We start from the raw sequence: 19,669 nt of genomic DNA on the forward strand, positions 1-19,669 counted from the left end.
GCTGTAAAATATAGGACTACAACTAGAGATCGACAACTAAGTTCCAACAGCATGGGGGGAAAAATTTGACATATTACATCTCAGCAAATTACATAAAGTTACATGAAAGCAGACATAATAAACATGAGCATAAACACAGAATTCTACCCATCACATGAGGTTTTCTTGTTCTTATTTTTTCCCTTAGTAATCGATCACATAAGAATTGTAGAAAGTGGAAACACAATCATGTGCCTTATTATAACAACAGTCAGGTATCAAAATCAGTAATTTAGAGAAAATATCTGAAGCAAATTCTCTAAAAACCGTGACTATCCATCCAGTATGATATTGTTTTTGGAGTTCACCGTTAACTTCTTCATCTGTTGCTAATTCAAACTAAAAGAAACTTGGACCAGAAAAAAAGTGAACAAGTGAGAGCTTAGTCAAGCCAAAAGATCTAACCAGATAGGCTGATCACGTCCATGTCTGGGAAGTCACCCTGCAGATAATCCAAGACATTCTGGACACCCTTTGACACCATGTTCATCCCCATCGCATCTCCAGTGCTGCAGCTAAATCTCATGTAGAGGTTCCTCCCAGCAAGCGCACATTGGATCCCCTGGAGCCGCGCAAATCTGCTGGACCTGCAAATATTTAGGGAAAAATGGAGATTTAAACCTCTGCAATGCATGAATCAGCTTGTATAAGAGGAAACGCGTCGGCAAAACGACGAAAAAAAGATTAGAACGCACGAAAATTACCACTTAAGATTTTTTTTTTCCTGTGATATATATATATATATATATATATATATATATATATATATATATATATATATATATATATATATATATATATATCACACAGATGGTGTGAAACGAGGGGGAAGAGTCGTTCTGCAATATCAACTTGCAGTAAAAAACGACAAGAAAATACTCCATTAACATGAGAAAACTTAAGCGAGCCTTCATGGAAACCATGGAAAACCAACGGTAAATTATTTGAAAGGATACAACCATCAACAGAAAGTACAAACATGTTAACATAAAGTAATTCCACAACTCATACAGAAAAGATTGCAATAAAACAAAGAAAGAATAGAAAACTGTAAAAAAGCAAACAAAAGATCAGTCTCGATTATGAAAAAGGCAACAAAAAGGAAACACAACAGAAATACCACAGAAGCCAATCGACGAACATAACTCAGACATCCCCAATACAATACTCAGACACTTAAAAATAACAAAGAAACCAACACTGAAAAAGAAAAAGGCGATCTCTTTAGCTATGGCAAACAAAAGAAACTCCAAGGACTCTCCAAGCAAGATCCAACCTTGAGTCCGCAAAACGCGAAAGAAACGCAAAGAATTCAAAGCTGGCATCGGAACAAACAAAGAAATGGACAAAAGGAGAGCCTACCTGTTGAACACCAAAGAGAGAGTCTCGAAATTGCTTGGCTCTTCCAAGAAGGCCTTGAGCTCCGCGGCCCTCCTCGCCGACGGCAGCCTCACCGCCGGTGCCCGCGTCATCGCGTCCCTCAGAACCACGCTCGCGGCGCCGCCGGACTCCGCAATGGCCTTGCACCCCCTGTTAGTGCTCGCCACGAGGCACCCCTCGGTGGTGGCCATCGGCACGTAGTACTGCCTTCCGTCGAGCACCAGCGGCCCGGCGATCCCCACCGGCAACTGGACGTAGCCCACCGGGAGCTCGCAGCACTGCCCTAGAATCGCCCCGTAGTCGAATCCATCGAGCGGGAGCCCTTCCAGGGATCTTCCGGTCATCCTCCTGAGCGCCTCCCGCCGGATCCCGGCGGCGCGGCGGCAGTCTCCGAGCTTGGATTCGAGAATGTAGGAGGGAGTCTTGCCGGCAACGACGGAGAAGATGATCTCCTCGTCCTCCTCGGTGACGGCCGGCATTTTCCCGGGGCAGGGGAGCCATCGCAGAGGAGGGGGCAGGGGGCGGCGGCGGGGGCGGGGGCGGGGGTTGGGGCGGCGGCTGGAGAGGCAGCGGTGGGGGCGGGGGTGAGGAGGAAGTCGTCCTCGTCGTGGGAGGAGACGATGGACTGGACGAAGGTGATACCGAAGAAGGAGATGAGGTAGATGAGAGAGGCGACGAGGCCGACGATGGCGAGGAGCTCGGTGAGGCCGACGACGTGGAGCGGCATCGACGATCGGATCTTCTCGCGCCACCGCCGCATCAGGAAGACGAGCGAGGCCGCGAAGAGGGCGGAGAAGAGGAGATTCGTGTGCCGGATAGGAAGCGGGAGGGCATCCGACGCCTGGATCCGGCCGCCGACGGAGGAAGCATCCTCCGGGTTGGCGGCCGCTGCGCTCTGGGGGAATCTCCGGCGGACGTCCATTGGGGAGGCGGCGATGGGAGCCAGAAAGGCGCAGTGCCGCACCGCCTCGGGTCCTTGGAACGCGGGGAGCCAAGGGAAGGGCGGTCGGGCGTTTAATAAATGGCGTGGAAGGCTACGGTCACTTCCGGTGGGTATAAATAACGTTTCCGTGTGGTCACCAACGGCTGGGTAAAAAGGAATATCCACGTTGGAAAGCTGGGGGAAGTTTGGACACTTGGAATTTGGATTGGAAAATGCAAAGGGCAGTGTCTGCCATGTTCAGTTACTCATGGCATTAAATTATGGAGGATCCTACTTAAAACAAAAGAGGGTAGGTGGAGCTGGACGTACCGCATTTAATGGCTTTGCAATGCTTAAAATTATTATTATTATTTTAGGCACTTGAAATTATTCTTCAGAAAATAGTGAAAATATAAATAACTATTTCATATAAAATGGTGAAAGATTATTCATGTAAAATAACTATGGAAGCAATTTCTTATACTACTCGGATTAAATTTTTCTCCTAGTTTTGCATCAAGGTAGAGCATTGGATTTAGGTCTCTAAAATGGAGCCAAATGAAAAGGATTCATCTTATTGGCCCACCATACTTTTGTTTGCATCGCACTCACTATTTTTTTGGTAAAAAAGAACACTATTTTACTATATCTACATATGTAGGAATCTGAAAATTTAGCCGATAGACCGGCCATAGAATTTCTTCAGATGGATCTAGTGTCGTAGTTATTGCTAGATTATTTTTTTGGTAAAAATCTGAAAATCTAGACCATGGAACAGCCATAGAATTTCTTCAGATAGATTCCATATGATTAGCTATATAAAATGCCATCCAAATTGATGTATTTTAAAAAAATATTTATGTAAATTTAAATTTTTAGAAAAATATTCATGCAAGAAGAAAAAATTAATTCTATTTCACCGTTAAAAAAAATCATAAAGCTTATGTATATGAAGTCTTTAGTGGCATATGAAGAAGTTATGATTATTACCTAACATAAACTTATGTAATCTCGCATTTAATGTGGTCCATAAATATTTGATAATTTTAAAGTAATATTTTTCAATATATAATATTATTTTTTTAAAAATTGCAACCATACAAGACTTTGAAACATATTTTAAGCATTCCATTTGGGAAAAAATAATTATTCTTATCTTGTAGTTCCTTTTTCGTTTTTGGTAAGGGAATTGGTGGTTCAAATAACTTGCTTTAAGCCACATCTTTATAGAAAGGAAACAAAAAATATTCTGCCACAATCCTCTGGATGAAATTATCATTATAAACATCCAGACTTGCCTAAAACTATATGATTTGAGTCTTGCGGCCAAGTGCAGTTTTGGAGATGGAGTTGGTTAATATCTAGTCAAGGCTTACTGGATGCCTTTCATCCAAATACTATTTAAGCTGTCACTATAATAAAGACGTCTTCACTAATTTGTACATATAATGCATTTGACAAAAAAAATAATACTTAGCATAGTAATATATTTTGACAAATGGTTCAATTTGTTAGAGTTTTAATTTAAAAAATTAAATTTTTTTATCTCTTAACCTTTAATTGTTTTATATAATTTAAAATATTTTTCTGTGAGATGTCTCATTCAGAAGAGTTGTGATTATTCGAATGAGAACGTTGGTTTCCAAAAATATGGTATTTCAGAAAAATTACGTATCTTCGAAATTATTGCGTCTCTTCGGTCTTTCTGATAGAGTCTATAAATAAACTTCTTTAAGATTAATTATGATCCAATCCCATTTTTTTGTCTCTCATTGGTACTCTATCTTCTGAGAGTTTCTTTTACAGACAGAGTTATTTTACTTTTCAATTTTTTGTTATATATCTTTTTATCTTTTTTGGGCAACTGAAGGAGCCGGTCGGGTCGAGCCTCTTTAGCGATTGTGATCGTTAGAGAAGTATCAGGTTAAGCCGGATTATTGTACCTTAGAGATAAAATCGCTGCAAACCTGCACGTAGGGGGCAAATCACTTTCTTAGGATAGTGTATATCACACGCTTTGATTGAGGCAAGTTTTTTTTCCAATCTTCTAAATTTATTTTAATAAATTATTATTTTATAATACTATTATAAAATAATGATATAGTAATTTTTAGATAAAATATTTTTAACATAATTTTCTTATCTTATGGAACAACCATCATCTTTTGCTAATATATAAACTTTGGGGGTTTTTAAAGCCATATTTATAAGGATGCATTGATGAGTGTTTGATCTGCTGCGTTGTGAAAACAAGAAAGTTTCCCATCGAGTGAAATATCAGTCTTGATAGATCCTCTTTTTTTTTTTTTTTTTTTTTTTTACTTCTGCCCTTTTTCTTACCACTCTTTTTGTGAAATATGTTGGGGTTGGAGGTTCTAATCCTTGTTTCAAAGATTGATAATTTCGTATCTAACTATATAAAGGTAGGCGCAGATCTATGAATAAGAGATGTTGTACGAGTATCTACAGGACCTAAATTATCAACAGGCTAGAGAAGCTTGATGAGATTGAAACCAGAGGAGAACCATGGACCTCTCACAAATAAAGTTTGTCAGTTTTCTCTTACTACTCCGGAGGCGGCCTTCCTTTTTCTCTCTTACAAAAAAGAATTAGGTAAACAAAAATACAACCCTCCATATCAAAGCATATCCAATTGCTTAATTCTCCACCAACCAATGTCCATGATTTAAAGCAACAATTATTAAGAGCAAAATCGTCCTGGACTCTAAAACTTATGTATGACAACCGAATGATTTGTTAGGCATGTGTCTCAAAGCCTGAAATGAAAGTTATTCTATCAAAGGATATCTTTGTTTGTATAAAAATTCATGCGGACGTATATTTAGTTTCACATCGGTTATTTATTAGATACATCTTGGATACTTATATAAGATTAAGAAATTCAAATATTACCTTTCGGCTAGTTCTTTTAGGTGAGGTTTTTAGTTGTTACAAATAGTATCAGAGCAGACCCCACTCATAATCTATATGGATTACAAGATAATGTAGCACGGATTTATTAGGGCTGACCACGAGCCGGTCGTGGTGTTTGTGATTAGATTTGCATAGATATAAATTCTTAGCCCGACAACGATGTTGGTGCTTAATAGGAGGAATATTTGAGGACTCGTGCGAGCGTGTGTTTAATCGCATATTGATTATTCGTTGGGTAGATCTTGGGTACTTATATAGGATCAAGAAACTCAATAACTTTCCGACTGATCATGTTGGGTGAGGTCCTGAGTTGTTGCAAATGGTATCAAAGTGAACCCGACCCATAACTTAAGTGGACTAGGAGACACTGCAACACAGATTTATTGGGGCTAACCACGGATCGATCGTGATGCTTGTGACTAGATTTGAATAGATTTTAATCGTTAGTTCGACGAGGACGTTCAAACTTAAACAGAGAGAGTATGTGAAGATCCGTGCGGGCGTATGTTTAATTCCACATCGATTATTTGCTGGATAGATTTTGAGTACTTAAGTAAGCCTATATGGATAAACTTCATCATGATAGGATATGTATGCCTATCAACACACTTAACATAACTTTATTAAGTATGCACTGCTCGTTCCGATAGCAGTTCTATAAAAGAAATCATTACAACAAGAATGCAGAGAAAAGAATTAATGATCTCATTAATAGAAGTTAATTTCCTGGTCCCCTGCAGTCCCAAACTATCGATGTCACTTTCATCACTGCCATCCCTATCTTGTATAATGCAGTTAGTCAACCACCGATATACTGGCAAGGCCTCGGCACATTACGTCGAAGGTCCTTCTTTGAAAATATATTAGCTTGGACATCTAAGAGGGGTCAAATTTGAAATAGCACAGCTTGATGCATTCGTGCGTGCAATAACCACTAATTACTAATTAGATTTGTCGATTTGCAATTAAGGATTTATTTGATGGAGACTCGATTATCACGTCCCCAACAAACTACGATTCAAGGAAAATTGTAGGCTTAAAATTCATTATGACTAAAGAAATGCATAGGCGATACACATGAGATATAGTAACATACTTATAAACAAGTGCCTTGTAAGCAGCGCAACAAAATAGTTTATGCAAAAATCTGGCTTCTTGGACTCCCATGTTTGCACCTTTTTCCATGGTATTTTCTCTCTTTGCTTGGATTCTATTATTGTTGTATAAATTTCAAATTCCCAACATGACATGTACCATGAAAGGTGTGGCCGAACGGGCAATTTAGATGAAAAAATCCCCAAAGTTTGCTCTGTATATCAAGCAATAGCACTTGGCTAGTATCCTTTTGCTAGTTTGATTGATGGGGTTAGGTGCATTTTTTATACATCCAGTGTTATGGGACAAGTTCAAGTAAGATGCATTTATAAGCTATTTGTAGGACAGAGTAGCACATGCTACCATTACCATCCATGCAATGCATTTAATGAGATTCAGTCCTTAGCAGAAAGATTATGTCTGTACTTGCTAAATATCCAATCTGACGGAGCTATCAACAACTTGATCAGAATTATGAAACTTGTGGGTCACCCAAAACATAGTAAATGAGTCACATCACAAAATAATTGATGTGCTTTTGCATACACCTAATAGGCTAATATAGTTTAGTCCGAGTTACAAAACTGATCCATTCACAGCTAAACTTTTGGAATCAAATGGTTAATTAACATATCTACTTTAAAAAAAAAAAAAAACATACACTAAAAGAACAGCTTACTAAGAGCTCATTTTTTATTATGTAACCCTTTGCAACCTTCATTTCCTTGATGAACTCTGGTGGAGGTTTGCTCTATTTAGGTAGTGGTAAGATTGAGGGGCAGAAAGAAAACAATGCACCCATAATTCCAAGTCCATTTCCATCATCCAACCACCCCCATCTCAATTTATTAAAATTCTAGCGATTGATCATGTGAGGAGTTATGGCGAAGGCAGTGGCAGGATGGTGGTGATAGTTCCAACCATGGCGATAAGGTGGATGGAGTTGGACAGGAAGTGGCTAGAATGGCGACCCACACTTTGTCTATGTAGGCAATTCATCATTTGGGACTATTCTCCCAATCTCCAATACTGTCTTCATCCTAGTGAAGCTTGCCCATACCTTGAAAACCTTGTTCTAGTCTGCTGCTGCTGGACTAGTATTGCATCAAAAAGAAAACCATTCTTATCCCTAGTTGTAGAAATTGCTATAAACCAAAACAGGATATAGATAGGTTAGGCTCTGTGCACTAGTTCTGCTATTCGAACTAATGAGACCTCCCTCTGAACGTAAGATAAGAAGAGGCTTTTACCAACTTGGCTACATAAGCATTTGCACTATCATATGTCATAGTCTGCGTGACGCCATTTGGATCCTTGGAAGTCAAGATCGAAGAATTGGTATAGGTGATGCATCAATGGTCGAGTCAGAATCAAAGGACGTATATGAAAGGATGTGGCCAGTTGGATCAGTGGCTGAAATCTATGGAACTGAGAAAAAAAATCAGAAAACAGCTTCTTAAGGGACAAGAAACGTCGGTATATTACAATGCTCCTCGTGCACGAAACTGGTGGCTTTGTGGTCCAATCTTTGATCCAAATTCGAAGTGCAGCATTCAAATTTTACAGAGACAATCTTGACAGGTTGCCATCCATTGTCTCTTGGAAGCTTTTAGGTTATTTGTTAGGTTTCAATATGTTATTTGTTAGCATTCTGAGCTTAGATCATTTTGTCACATCTCGACCAACCTTTGATTTGAAAGCAGGGATGTGTCGATCATTTTGTGCCTATTGCTTGAATGGCACATGAATGAATGGGATTAGAAAGTATTCAACGGACAGCCCTGATTCCATATAAACAACATGTTTTCAAGTTAGCAATCTCCCATGTTTTTTGAAGTAATTGCTCGTAGTCCCTGATGGATCACTTGTGTGCCAGCTTTGCTGTCCTCTTGCTTCTTAATCACATACTTTGTGCTGGTAAATGGTGCCTCGTGAACATAAGCTTTTCTTGGTACTGACTCCAGTATGTGGATGGTATATATTAGCATTATTTACTAAAATAATTTTAAAAATTACATGACAACTTGTATCACCAATAATATTTTTGTTTTGTTAGCGTGATCAATATATCAACCTATATTATTTTCTTTATATAGAGTATGTACACGAGTATATAAAATTCCTGAGATGTATCGAATATAATGGAACAGAAAAATAAAATTAATTCTCTCTCTTTCTTTTTCTCTTTTGTTTTCGTCTTCTTCTGCAAATATTTTAACACAATACTCTCTTCATAGATGTTGAGATAGAAAGGTAGCATTGTCCTGGTTTTGATGTTGGATAGTACATAATCCAATGTTACTTTTTTTATTAGCTCTTTATATGTAATTGCAATCTGAAGTTGAAGTCATTGCATTTACCCAAGGCCCTTCCAACATAATATAAAACAAGAGTAAAAAGGAAACTAATACAAACTAAGACATTTCTGCACACACAAACCTAAGGCTCTTCATACATGCAGCTAGATATTTGCTTTCATATGCTTAGATTTGTTGCTAATTTTGTCAAACATAAGGGATTGGTTTTGTGTGTGAATGAGAAAGAAAGCAAATATCTAGCTGCATGTATGAATGAGAAATTGTCTTGAAGAACAGTAGCATATGTACCAAAAAAAAAGCAAAAAAAATCACAGTAGCCTACGCATAGACCCGTGATTCACGACAACATGCATCGAAACAAGGTCTAGATCTCAAGTCACATGGCAAGCGGAACTCTTGTTGGTTTTAAGATCACATAAATACATGCAAGTCCAAAATTTTAGGAGAATAGTGTCTCGCAAGAGTCACGTGGTGATGTTGGATAGAGACAAATAACATGCATATCTGAATGGTATAATATCAAAGAGCCATGTGGCACAAGTTTCAAAGTTTTTTTATTTTTTTTGGCCTTTAATATGGTTTCACGTTTTTTGGTTCCTTGAATTTTTTTAACAAGAATAAAAGGGAGACAAAATCTTGCTACATCTTTTTCAGTATCATGGATTTCAACTTGCAAACTCAGTCTTGTACACTTTGCTGCTACTAGGCTTCATCATCTAAGAAGTTAAATGGGAAAAAGTAACAGATTATAAAAATATACTGCAGGGCATTGTTTTGATCTTGATATATATATATATATATATATATATATATATATATATATATAGAGAGAGAGAGAGAGAGAGAGAGAGAGAGAGAGAGAGAGAGAGAGAGAGAGAGAGAGACGATCGATCTTAAGATGATCAATCTTAGGTCTATATTCCTAAAAAGTCCATGCAGGCAAACAAGCAACTGTAGCACCATCTGACATGATTACAGTTCCCCGCTTCTAACCCTACTTCTCCCCCTCCCCACCATTGGTGGAGCACGATTCGGTCGACAGGGCAGATGGGCCTGGCCTCTTCAGGACGGCCCATTTGCCCAGAGAAGTGGGCTACTATACCGACACACCCCGCATCTGCAGGGTGACGTTTCACCGCTCTTTCTTCCAACGTCTCGACTATTTCGAAAGATTAGATTGAAAAGGTGATGCGCGGACCAGCCTGCCGACCCGGTCGCCTCACCATCAAAGCTTCGTCAAAGGCCGCTTCTGGCATCTCCCTGGCAGATTAAAATAAAGGGCATAGATACCTTCTAAAAATTTAAATTTTTATAAATATTTTTTTTTAAAATATATATTTATTTCTATACTTTTATAAAATATTATTTTATAAATATATTGTTTTTTGGGATGAAAACCGCGTTTTATATAGCTCTGAACCTAGCAGAAGCTCAAGGCAACCCACCCCGCCGACGGCATCTCCGGCTATGGCCTCGTCCCCATCTCCTCCTCCTTCGCCAAGCTCATGTGGTCGGAGGGATTCACCATATCGCGGGCTCCCTCTCGCAAGCTCTGCCCCCAAGACCCGGACCAATGCTGGTACGTGCCTGCATGCCCCCTCGCGCCGTGTCATGGCAACCCTACCTGCTAACTTGTGCTATGCTCTTTTTTTTTTCCTGTGTCGTGATATGATAGAACGATGCAATCGAGAGAGATGCGATCTAGAGGAACTCGGCCCGAAATGGGCGGACGATGGGCCCGAGGCCAACTCAGGGGTGGCATGTTCATCCTCCTCGGTTGCACCCCGGTGCTTGCAGGCCTCTGGCCTCAACCGCTGGATCCGGCAGGTGGCCAACCAAGGATTGGCAATAAGTAAAATTAACTAACACTTGGATTATTGATCGATTGATGGTGAGATAAAGATTAGGATGTTTTGAAAATGCAGTTAAGTAACTCTAAGAAAACATTTGTTTCGCCATAGTTTATTTTTCCTATCAACGTACAAAGTTGTTTTAGATTTTTCCTGCCCTGCCAGTGTGGCACCTGCTGATGACAATTAATCATCCTCATGGAACTCAACAAAGAATGTGATGAGGAGGAGACTTCACCCTGGATAAGAACATCAACTAATTAATTATATATGCCATGTTAAAAGCTCGCTTAGAACAGCTCATACATATTTGTTGAATAATTATATAGTCGATATAAAATAAAAGGAGGAGATATACTATTGATTAATTAAGAAGCATAGGTTATAAGCATGGCTATTTTGTTTTTAACCACCAAAAAGATTTTTTTTTTTCCCGATAGAGATAGGTAAGGATTAAGGCGCGTTGAAGTTTGTTGAAATTATGAATTATGTTAAAGAAAGATCTAGTCATATATAGCTCATGCCCAACTCCAATGGCTTCCCACCACCACTGGATCCTCGAAGACCATTTACAGGTCTTATAATGTAATGAACATGGCTAAATTTAATAGTCATGAAATAATTATTTTTTTTTTAAAGAGATTATGTTAGGGCCTGTTTAGTTTTAAATTTTAATTGAGCTCTGGCTCGAACTCAGAGACGGAAGTGCTTGATATAGAGCCAGCCACTTAAGCCAAACATTTGGAATTATAAATGAGCTACTGCATGGAGGGCCACGCATGTCGCCACCTTTCCTGCCAAACATTTGGACTATTCCGAAGGATTGAAAAGGAGATTTACCAAAAAAAAAAGGATTGAAAAGGAGATTTACCAAAAAAAAAAAAAGGATTGAAAAGGAGATGCGTGGACCACAACGGCCGCTTCTGGCATCTCATGGGAGATTAAAATAAAGACCGGAGAGGGGAGAGATAGGGGGAGCAATGGAGGTGGCAGGAGAGAAAGGGAGGGTGTGTGTGACTGGTGCCGGAGGATACGTGGGCTCATGGCTGGTGAAGCTCCTCCTCTCCAATGGTTACAAGGTCCATGGAACAGTCAGAGATTTAAGTACTGCTCTTCCCTCTACTACTACTACTACTCGTGCTATCTAAGCTTTTTGTGTTGCTCTTTCTTTGTTTGAACTGTAGTACTCTACGATTTTTTTTTGTATGCGCGCGCGTAAGAATTAAATCATTTTTTTGTGTGTACTCTACGAGTACGCGGTGTTTTGTGAGTTTGGTTTTGCATGTTAGAACTTGGATTTCTGTAAGGTTTCAGCAACAAATTAGAATACTACGCATCAATTGCTCCATATGTAACCCCTATTTTTTCCCCCGACGTGAAGGGTGAAAAGGAGACTTCAGATATCAAAAGAACATCAAGAAAAGCATGATGATCCGAAAAATCCAAGTCTTCCCCTCCCCCCCCCCTCTTTTGCTTTCTTAGGTGTTGCAGATGCCCATAGAAACCAATAGAATTCATATCCTTCAGCTATCCATCACAGATGCAGATACTTAAAACTATTTATGCAACGGATTAAAACAAAGCAGGGAAATTTGATAGCCAGAAAACTAAGATGGGTCACAATTGTGGCAACCTCTAGCTGGGTCCTTTCTCAATCAGATTCGTTCTTCTTGATTCTACTTAGTTTTTGTCAATCACAAAGCAATACCAAAGAATGCATTTTTCCTAATTCAACTCTCTCCATTCCCCAAGGTAGAATAAATTTTCTGAACATTTGTTCCAGGCGATGAAAAGAACGCTCACTTGAGGAAATTTGAGAAGGCCTCTGAAAACCTTCAACTCTTCAAAGCGGACGTGCTTCACTACGACACTTTAAAAGCAGCCTTTGCAGGATGTGAAGGAGTCTTCCATGTGGCTAGTCCTGTCCCTGCAACCAAAGTCCTTGATCCAGAGGCAAGTCTTTCATATGCTTAGATATGTAAGAGATCAAATTTTGAAATTGTCGATGCTGATATTCATGTACGGTATTAGGAAATACCGAGTCAATTGTTTCATATAGGGATACAATGGAGGGAAGGACATACAGAGTTTTGATTGGCATTGTATACACCTTTTGTTCCTTGGGGAACTTGACATCTGGTCTTTTTCTTTGAATCTTTTTTTATCTCCATATATCACCTTGCAGTTAGAGTTGATCACTCCCGCTGTTAACGGCACTCTAAATGTACTTCAAGCATGTTCGGAGATGAAAATCAAACGGGTGATTGTGGTGTCATCAATTGCTGCCGTTTTACTGAATCCACATTGGCCACTTGATAAGCTCAAGGATGAGAAGTGTTGGTCGTCTGAAGAATTTTGCAGGAAGATTGAGGTGACTATTTTGATCATTGGAGCTTTTGTTTCTATCTTTTCTTGTAAAATGAAACAAAGTATTTTACTTTTTTGTTCTTTAATAGAATCAGGTACACCATTGAATACTTTGACTCAACTTGAATGGAAGATACTTAACTAACAATTCTTATTGGATCACAAAGTAGCATGATGATCACCAATATGCTTCATACTTACCATATATTGTGTTATGCTAAGAAGCTAGATCTAGGGTTAATAAATAAACGGAATACAAAGAGAACCATTTACATGGCCTGCATCCACGAGCAGAGACGATCGGAAGAACCTTGCTATGGATGGAAGAGTACAAAGAAGAAAAATCTCCGATACAATGCTTTAAATCTTGCCACACATAAAAGCCCTAGAACAAGAGCACAAGCATGCATGCATGCTACACCTAATGTCTCTGGCCTGCACGGTGGGCCTCAGCCCCTAGGCTGAGCATCCAGTTGGAGAGACTCTTTTAGCAGTGCATCCTCTGATAGAAGACACACCATAACAGGATTCATGGCCCAAATTCATTAATCACTTTTCTTGAACCACCCAGCCAGTCTTTCTTAGGATCTATGTCTCGATCGATGTGGTTAATTAGCATCACAATTCTTGTAGTAAAATAGAAAACTTCATATTGCTTCTCCAAAATAATTTTCCAGCTTACGTATCAAGAACTATTACAGGAACATGTGAACCTAGTGCTTACAAGTGGTCACATGATTCTTAGTAACTATGGCTGGATAAATGTCTTTCAGATATTTAAGATAATAAAACTAAGCAACCGTACCCATTCATGATCACCATCAATGTTAGATTTTTTTATTATGCCCTTATTTCTGCCAACAAACATATTTATCAGTAGTGTAATTCTATTAATATGGTTTTCAACAGTTTCCGTTTAGGTTAACCTGGGCCATCCTCTAATTAATCTATTGTCGTTCCTTCACAGTTATGGCTGTAGCTTTTGTGTTGTAGGTTATTTGGGTTTTGCGGAAATCAGGTTTGATCTTTTCTAGATACTGTTGCTCCAAGGGTTAAACTGAACTTTTTATTTAAGTTGGCCTGTACATGCCCTGCAAACCCCTTTTGTTTCTTTGACAGATTATCATATGAAACAACATGGTAAATCCACCTCTTTTAAGAGGTGAGGTGGCCATGCATAGCTTTGAGTACATTGACAAACTACAGAACCATCACTGAATCCTTAACGTGCGCTTTATTTGCCAAAATCCTTAATTATCATCATAAAATTTTGTGATTTTATCCATGAGTTAATTATTGTAGGTGGAAGATTCTATCACTAATGCAAGAACAATGCTTGTGTAGGCTGGCGTTATAGAGCCAAAATAACAATCCAAGTTTAATCCTTTACTTGCTTTTGTAGAACTGGTATTGCCTTTCGAAGACGATGGCCGAACATGCAGCTTGGGAGTATGCAGAGAAAAATGGGCTCGATCTTGTGACTGTTTGCCCGTCAGTGGTTTTAGGACCATTGCTGCAACCTACAGCGAGCGCTAGCAGCTTGTTTCTAATCTATGCTACAAAAGGTCCTCCTTTACACACAGTCCTGTACACACAGCTTGTTTCTAATCTATGCAGAGAAAAATGGGCTCGATCTTTCTCTATCTAGTGACATATATAAATAATATCAAATATAATTGCAATCTGGTCTAGATTGCTGCGTTAAATTTTGAGGACATACAACTCTATTAAAAATTAAGCTCTATATAACTCTAGTGATTTTTGTTCTTGGGTTTGAGTTCTCCGACTTCAGCATTTTTTTTTTCTGCATGATTTCATAACAGGAGGTCCAGAGCCCATGTTGGACTACCTCTGGCATTTTGTAGACGTTCGAGATGTTGCCGATGCATTGCTTCTAGTATACGAGAAGCCAGAATCATCTGGAAGATACATTTGTGCAGCTTCTCCAATTACTATTCGAGAGTTGGTTGACTTGCTGAAGGGCATGTATCCTAACTATGGTTACCAGAAGAAGTTCGTTCCATTCCAACTTTTTATGTGAGGAGTACCATGAATATTTCCACTTCAATCTTAATTTTTACTTTATTTCGAATTGCAGTATCGTTGACGTACCACCAAGTGCCCCGCTGACCTCAGAGAAACTAAAGAAGTTGGGTTGGAAATGGAGGCCTCTAGAAGAAACTCTCACTGATGCTGTTGAATGCTACAGAGAGGCGGGTCTTTTGGATGAACTAGAGGGCCACACTCTTCATCTTCCTCCTCTCTTCAAAGTTACATAGATGGCTGGAACTCGGGTAGCTGCGGAATAAGGTTTATCGATAAACTCGGTAAGTTCTTTTGAGATGTAACCTGTCAATAAAATGGTACTCCCTTTCTCTGTTATATGAGGAGGCTGCGTTTGTATGTTCCGGTAAGTAAAGTGGAGACAAGTGAAACAAGCGTTCATCATTTCACCTGGTCTCTTGGTTGCAGGTGCTCTTGTTCTTAGCTGTAAAAGAAACAAGTCTTTTGCTTCTAGATTGCTCTCGGACTAAAGTTGGAGACCTATTTATCTCCACATGTAATAAAGGGTGCAATTGAGAACTTGATCTGAGATTGGCTCATTGGTAATGGATGGCATTCCTTTCCCTTGTTTGGGTGAAATCTGTCAAAAAAATCCTTGGGCAAATAAAACCAAACTAAAAGTTAGTTGCCAGGTTTAGAGAGCAAATGGGTTCATACGTCCCTGCTCCCTCTCTGTTGTTGCTTTCCCTTTGACTGCGGCCGCTGCCACCATTAGCTGCCGCCCCACCACCTCCTCCTGGGATGATGATGGGGGAGTTTAGGATCTGTGAAACTAAAAGAATCAGGCATTGGCGGAATTGGAAAGAGCTAGGGTGCCTAAAAGACCTGCCTCATCTTATGGAGCTCTTCAGCCTCAGCTTGATCCTTGGACTGACCAAAGTTCACCTTCTACCCAGATGCCCAATAATAATACTCTAAAACCCTCCAAATTGCCTATATTGATTGTCTCGTCGCTCGGGCCAGTAGCAAGCAATTATCAGAAAATAGTAGATGCAAAATCTAAAGAGGCCCCTCCAGTCTGTAGGCCTCGACCGCCCGACTCTCGGAAGCGTGTCGAAACAATCTGAAAAGTGCATCCGCGCAGGCGATGAATAACAAAGGGTAAGGTCGCTGGATAGATTTTTGGTACTTATAAAGGATCCAGTAACCTAAATAATACTTTTCGGTTAGCCTTTTTGGGTAAGGTCTTGAGCTGTTACTGTTTGTATTGCAAAATTGGACTAAACAAGTCTCAATGGATAAACTTCATCATGGTCGGATATATATGCCTATCAATACACTTAATATAACTTTGTTAAATCTATACTGCTTGTTCCGATGGCAGTTCTATAAAAGAAATCATTACAACAAGAATGAAGAGAAAAGGATTAATGATCTCATTAATAGAAGTTAATTTCCTGGTTCCCTGTAGTCCCAAACTATCGATGCCACTTTCATCACCGCCGTCCCTATCTTGTATAATGCAATTAGTCAACCGTCGATATACTGGCAAGGCCTAGTTACATTAGGTTGAACATCCTATGTTGAAAATATATTAGCTTGGACATCTAAGAGGTGTCAAATTTGAAATAGCACAGCTTGATGCATTCATGCATGCAATAACCACTAATTAGATTTGTCGATTTGCAATTAAGGATTTATTTGATGGAGACTCGATTATCACGTCCCCAACAAACTACGATTAAAGGAAAATTGTAGGCTAAAAATTCTTTTTGACTAAAGAACTGCATAGGCGATGCACATGAGATATAGTAACATACTTATAAACAATTGCACGGTAAGCAGCGCAACAAAATAGTTTATGCAAAAATCTGGCTTCTTGGACTCCCATGTTTGTATCCATGATATTTCCTTTCTTTGTTTGGATTCTATTATTGTTGTATAAATTTCAAATTCCCAACATGACATGTATCATGAAAGGTGTGGCCGAACGGGCAATTTAGATGAAAAATAATCATGCATGATCCCCAAAGTTTACTCTGTATATCAAGCAATAGCACTTGGCTAGTATCCTTTTGCTAGTTTGATTGATGTGGTTGGGTGCATTTTTTATACATCCAGTCTTTTGGGACAAGTTCAAGTAAGATGCATTTATAAGCTATTTGTAGGACAGAGTAGCACATGCTACCATTACCATCCATGCAACGCATTTAATGAGATTCAGTACTTAGCAGAAAGATTATGTCTGTACTTGTTAAATATCCAATCTGACGGAGCTATCAAAAACTTGGTCAGAATTATGAAACTTGTAGGTCACCCAAAACATAGTAAATGAGTCACATCTCAAAATAATTGGTGTGCTTTTGCATACACCTAATAGGCTATTATACTTTAGTCCGAGTTGCAAAACTGATCCATTCACTGCTAAACTTTTGGAATCAAATGGTTAATTAACATATCTACTTAAAAAAAAAAAAAGCTTATTTGCTACCCAAGGTACATACACTACAAGAACAGCTTACTAAGAGTTCAATTTGTTGCGAGATGAAAGCACTCACCCTTCAATCGTACTATTCCCTTTCTGAAGAAGAAGAAGTAGAGAATAAAATCAAACAATCATAAAGACAACAATTTTACGTGGTTCACCCCAATACGGGTTACGTCCACGAAGGCCACACGCACATATTCAATATATTCAACAAGGGTTACAATGATCTCTCTTTCCCGTTGGAGATTGCACACCTAGGGCTTACAAGAAAAATAGGATTCAGAAAGAAACTCTCTACAGCCGCTCTCATTTATCCTAGGGTTCATGAAAAATCATATTTATAGGTTTTCAACACATAAAAAAACTTTCCTACGAAACCCTAAGTCAAAAAAGCCCATCTTGCCACTGTTTCAATCAATCCCGTGATCAGGAATCGACTCCTGATAAGTTCGAGTCGACTCGGACATCCTCGGATCGACTCCAAGTATCAGCACCAAAACTGGCACTCTCTGTCTTCTTGAGAGAGTCGACTCCTTCAACCTGGAGTCGACTCGAGCAGACCTCGAGTCGACTCCTGCAAAGCTGGAGTCGACTCCTGCAAGACTGGAGTCGACTCCTGCAAGCATCCCAAAAAACAGCTTTCTGTTTCTTCACTGTAACATATGCGAGTCGACTCTCTCATCCTTGGGGTCGACTCAAGCTTCACATGAGTCGACTCCTAGATGCTAGGGGTCGACTCCATTCAGTGGGCACAGACTTTTTCAAGCAAACTTGAGCCGAATTCAATTTGCAGTCGTTTCGAGTTTCGAGGCACATTTTTTCAATAATCTTCCACTTGTTGAGAAACAAGCTTGAATCAACCGTAACCCCATCAGCAACATGATCTCCAATCATCCTCTGTGTATGTGAACCTCTGTCTTCACTTCTAGCTGTGAAGAGCAACAGAAGATGCATAGATGTGCAACTTCCAAGAGTAACCACCTTTGTCAACATATCTGCTGGGTTGTCCATTGTATGTATCTTTCTAGCCGAAAAAGATCTTCTTCGAGGAGTGACCGAATAAAGTGATACCTGATATCAATGTGTTTGGTCCTTGAGTGAAAAGCAACATTCTTTGCCAAATGTATAGCACTCTAGCTGTCGCTATACAACTTTGCATCGCCTTGCTCCATGCCAAGCTCTTTCATCAAACCTTGTAACCAAACCATCTCCTTGCTCGCTTCGATAAGAGCTACGTATTCGGCCTCGATCGTAGACAATGCTACAATCTTTTGCAGTTTCGAAATCCATGAAACTGCAGCAATTCCCAGCGTGAACACATACCGGGGAGTACTCTTTCTGCCATCAATGTCTTAAGCCATGTCAGAATCCACGAAACCATGTAGGCAAACATTAGAACCACCATAGCATAGTCCTAAGTCTCTGGTTCCTTTCAGATACCGCAATATCCACTTCACAGCTCTCCAATGCTCCTGGCCTGGATCGCTCATGTATCTGCTCACCACTCCCACTGCATGGGCAATATCCGGTCTCGTGCAAACCATGGCATACATAAGGCTTCCGACCGCTGATGAGTAGGGTACAAACTTCATCTCATCTCGATCATCCTGCGTAGTCGGACACTCCTGCTTAGATAACTTGAAGTGTGCGCCCAACGGAGTACTCATAGCTTTAGCCCCGTCCATATTGAACCGCTTCAGCACCTTATCAATGTACTCTGCTTAGACAACTTCAACATTTTAAGCTTCCTGTCCCTGCTGATAGCATCCCAAGGACTTTCTTGGCTTCACCCAAGTCCTTCATTGAAAACTCTTGGGATAATTATTTCTTCAGTTTCACAATCTCTCCCATGTTGGCACTTGCCACCAACATATCATCTACATACAGAAGTAGAATGATATATGAGCTCTTCAATCCCTTAAAGTAGCAGCAATGATCACCATTACACCTCTGAAACTCATTCTTCAGCATAAACTGATCAAACTTTAAGTACCACTGACGAGGCGCTTGTTTCAACCCGTACAGACTTTTCTGAAGTCGGCACACCCAATCTTTCTTCCCCTTCACTACATATCCTTCTGGCTGCTTCATGTAGATTTTCTCTTCAAGGTCGCCATGTAAAAATGCAATCTTGATGTCAAGCTGCTCAAGATGTAAGTCTTTGGCTGCCACTATACTCAACACCATCCGGATAGTAGACATCTTCACAACTGGAGAAAAGATCTCGTCAAAATCAATGCCCTCCTTCTGCTGAAAACCCTTGACAACAAGT

The 19,669-nt window shown here is 39.7% G+C and overlaps 1 protein-coding gene and 1 pseudogene across 2 annotated transcripts; one reads left to right on the plus strand and one right to left on the minus strand.

The window, feature by feature from the left end:
* Position 1: 1 nt before the first annotated feature.
* On the minus strand, positions 2 to 2,452 carry LOC120109020 (annotated as a pseudogene).
* Positions 2,453 to 11,454: 9,002 nt separating this feature from the next.
* Positions 11,455 to 15,515, plus strand: LOC120109021 (cinnamoyl-CoA reductase 1-like). Of its 2 annotated transcripts, XM_039122754.1 has the most exons (7): positions 11,455 to 11,642; positions 12,322 to 12,491; positions 12,724 to 12,909; positions 14,308 to 14,470; positions 14,729 to 14,918; positions 15,004 to 15,232; positions 15,378 to 15,515. In XM_039122754.1, the coding sequence occupies exons 1-6, from the start codon at positions 11,519 to 11,521 to the stop codon at positions 15,182 to 15,184; spliced, it is 1,014 nt and encodes a 337-aa protein (XP_038978682.1). In that variant the 5' UTR covers positions 11,455 to 11,518; the 3' UTR covers positions 15,185 to 15,232; positions 15,378 to 15,515. The 2 variants fall into 2 exon arrangements, with proteins under 2 accessions (XP_038978682.1, XP_038978681.1); XM_039122753.1 differs by having other exon boundaries at positions 15,004 to 15,515.
* The last annotated feature ends 4,154 nt before the right edge of the window (positions 15,516 to 19,669 follow it).

The sequence above is a fragment of the Phoenix dactylifera genome, unplaced genomic scaffold (assembly GCF_009389715.1).
Source record: "Phoenix dactylifera cultivar Barhee BC4 unplaced genomic scaffold, palm_55x_up_171113_PBpolish2nd_filt_p 001729F, whole genome shotgun sequence".
NCBI lineage: Eukaryota > Viridiplantae > Streptophyta > Magnoliopsida > Arecales > Arecaceae > Phoenix > Phoenix dactylifera.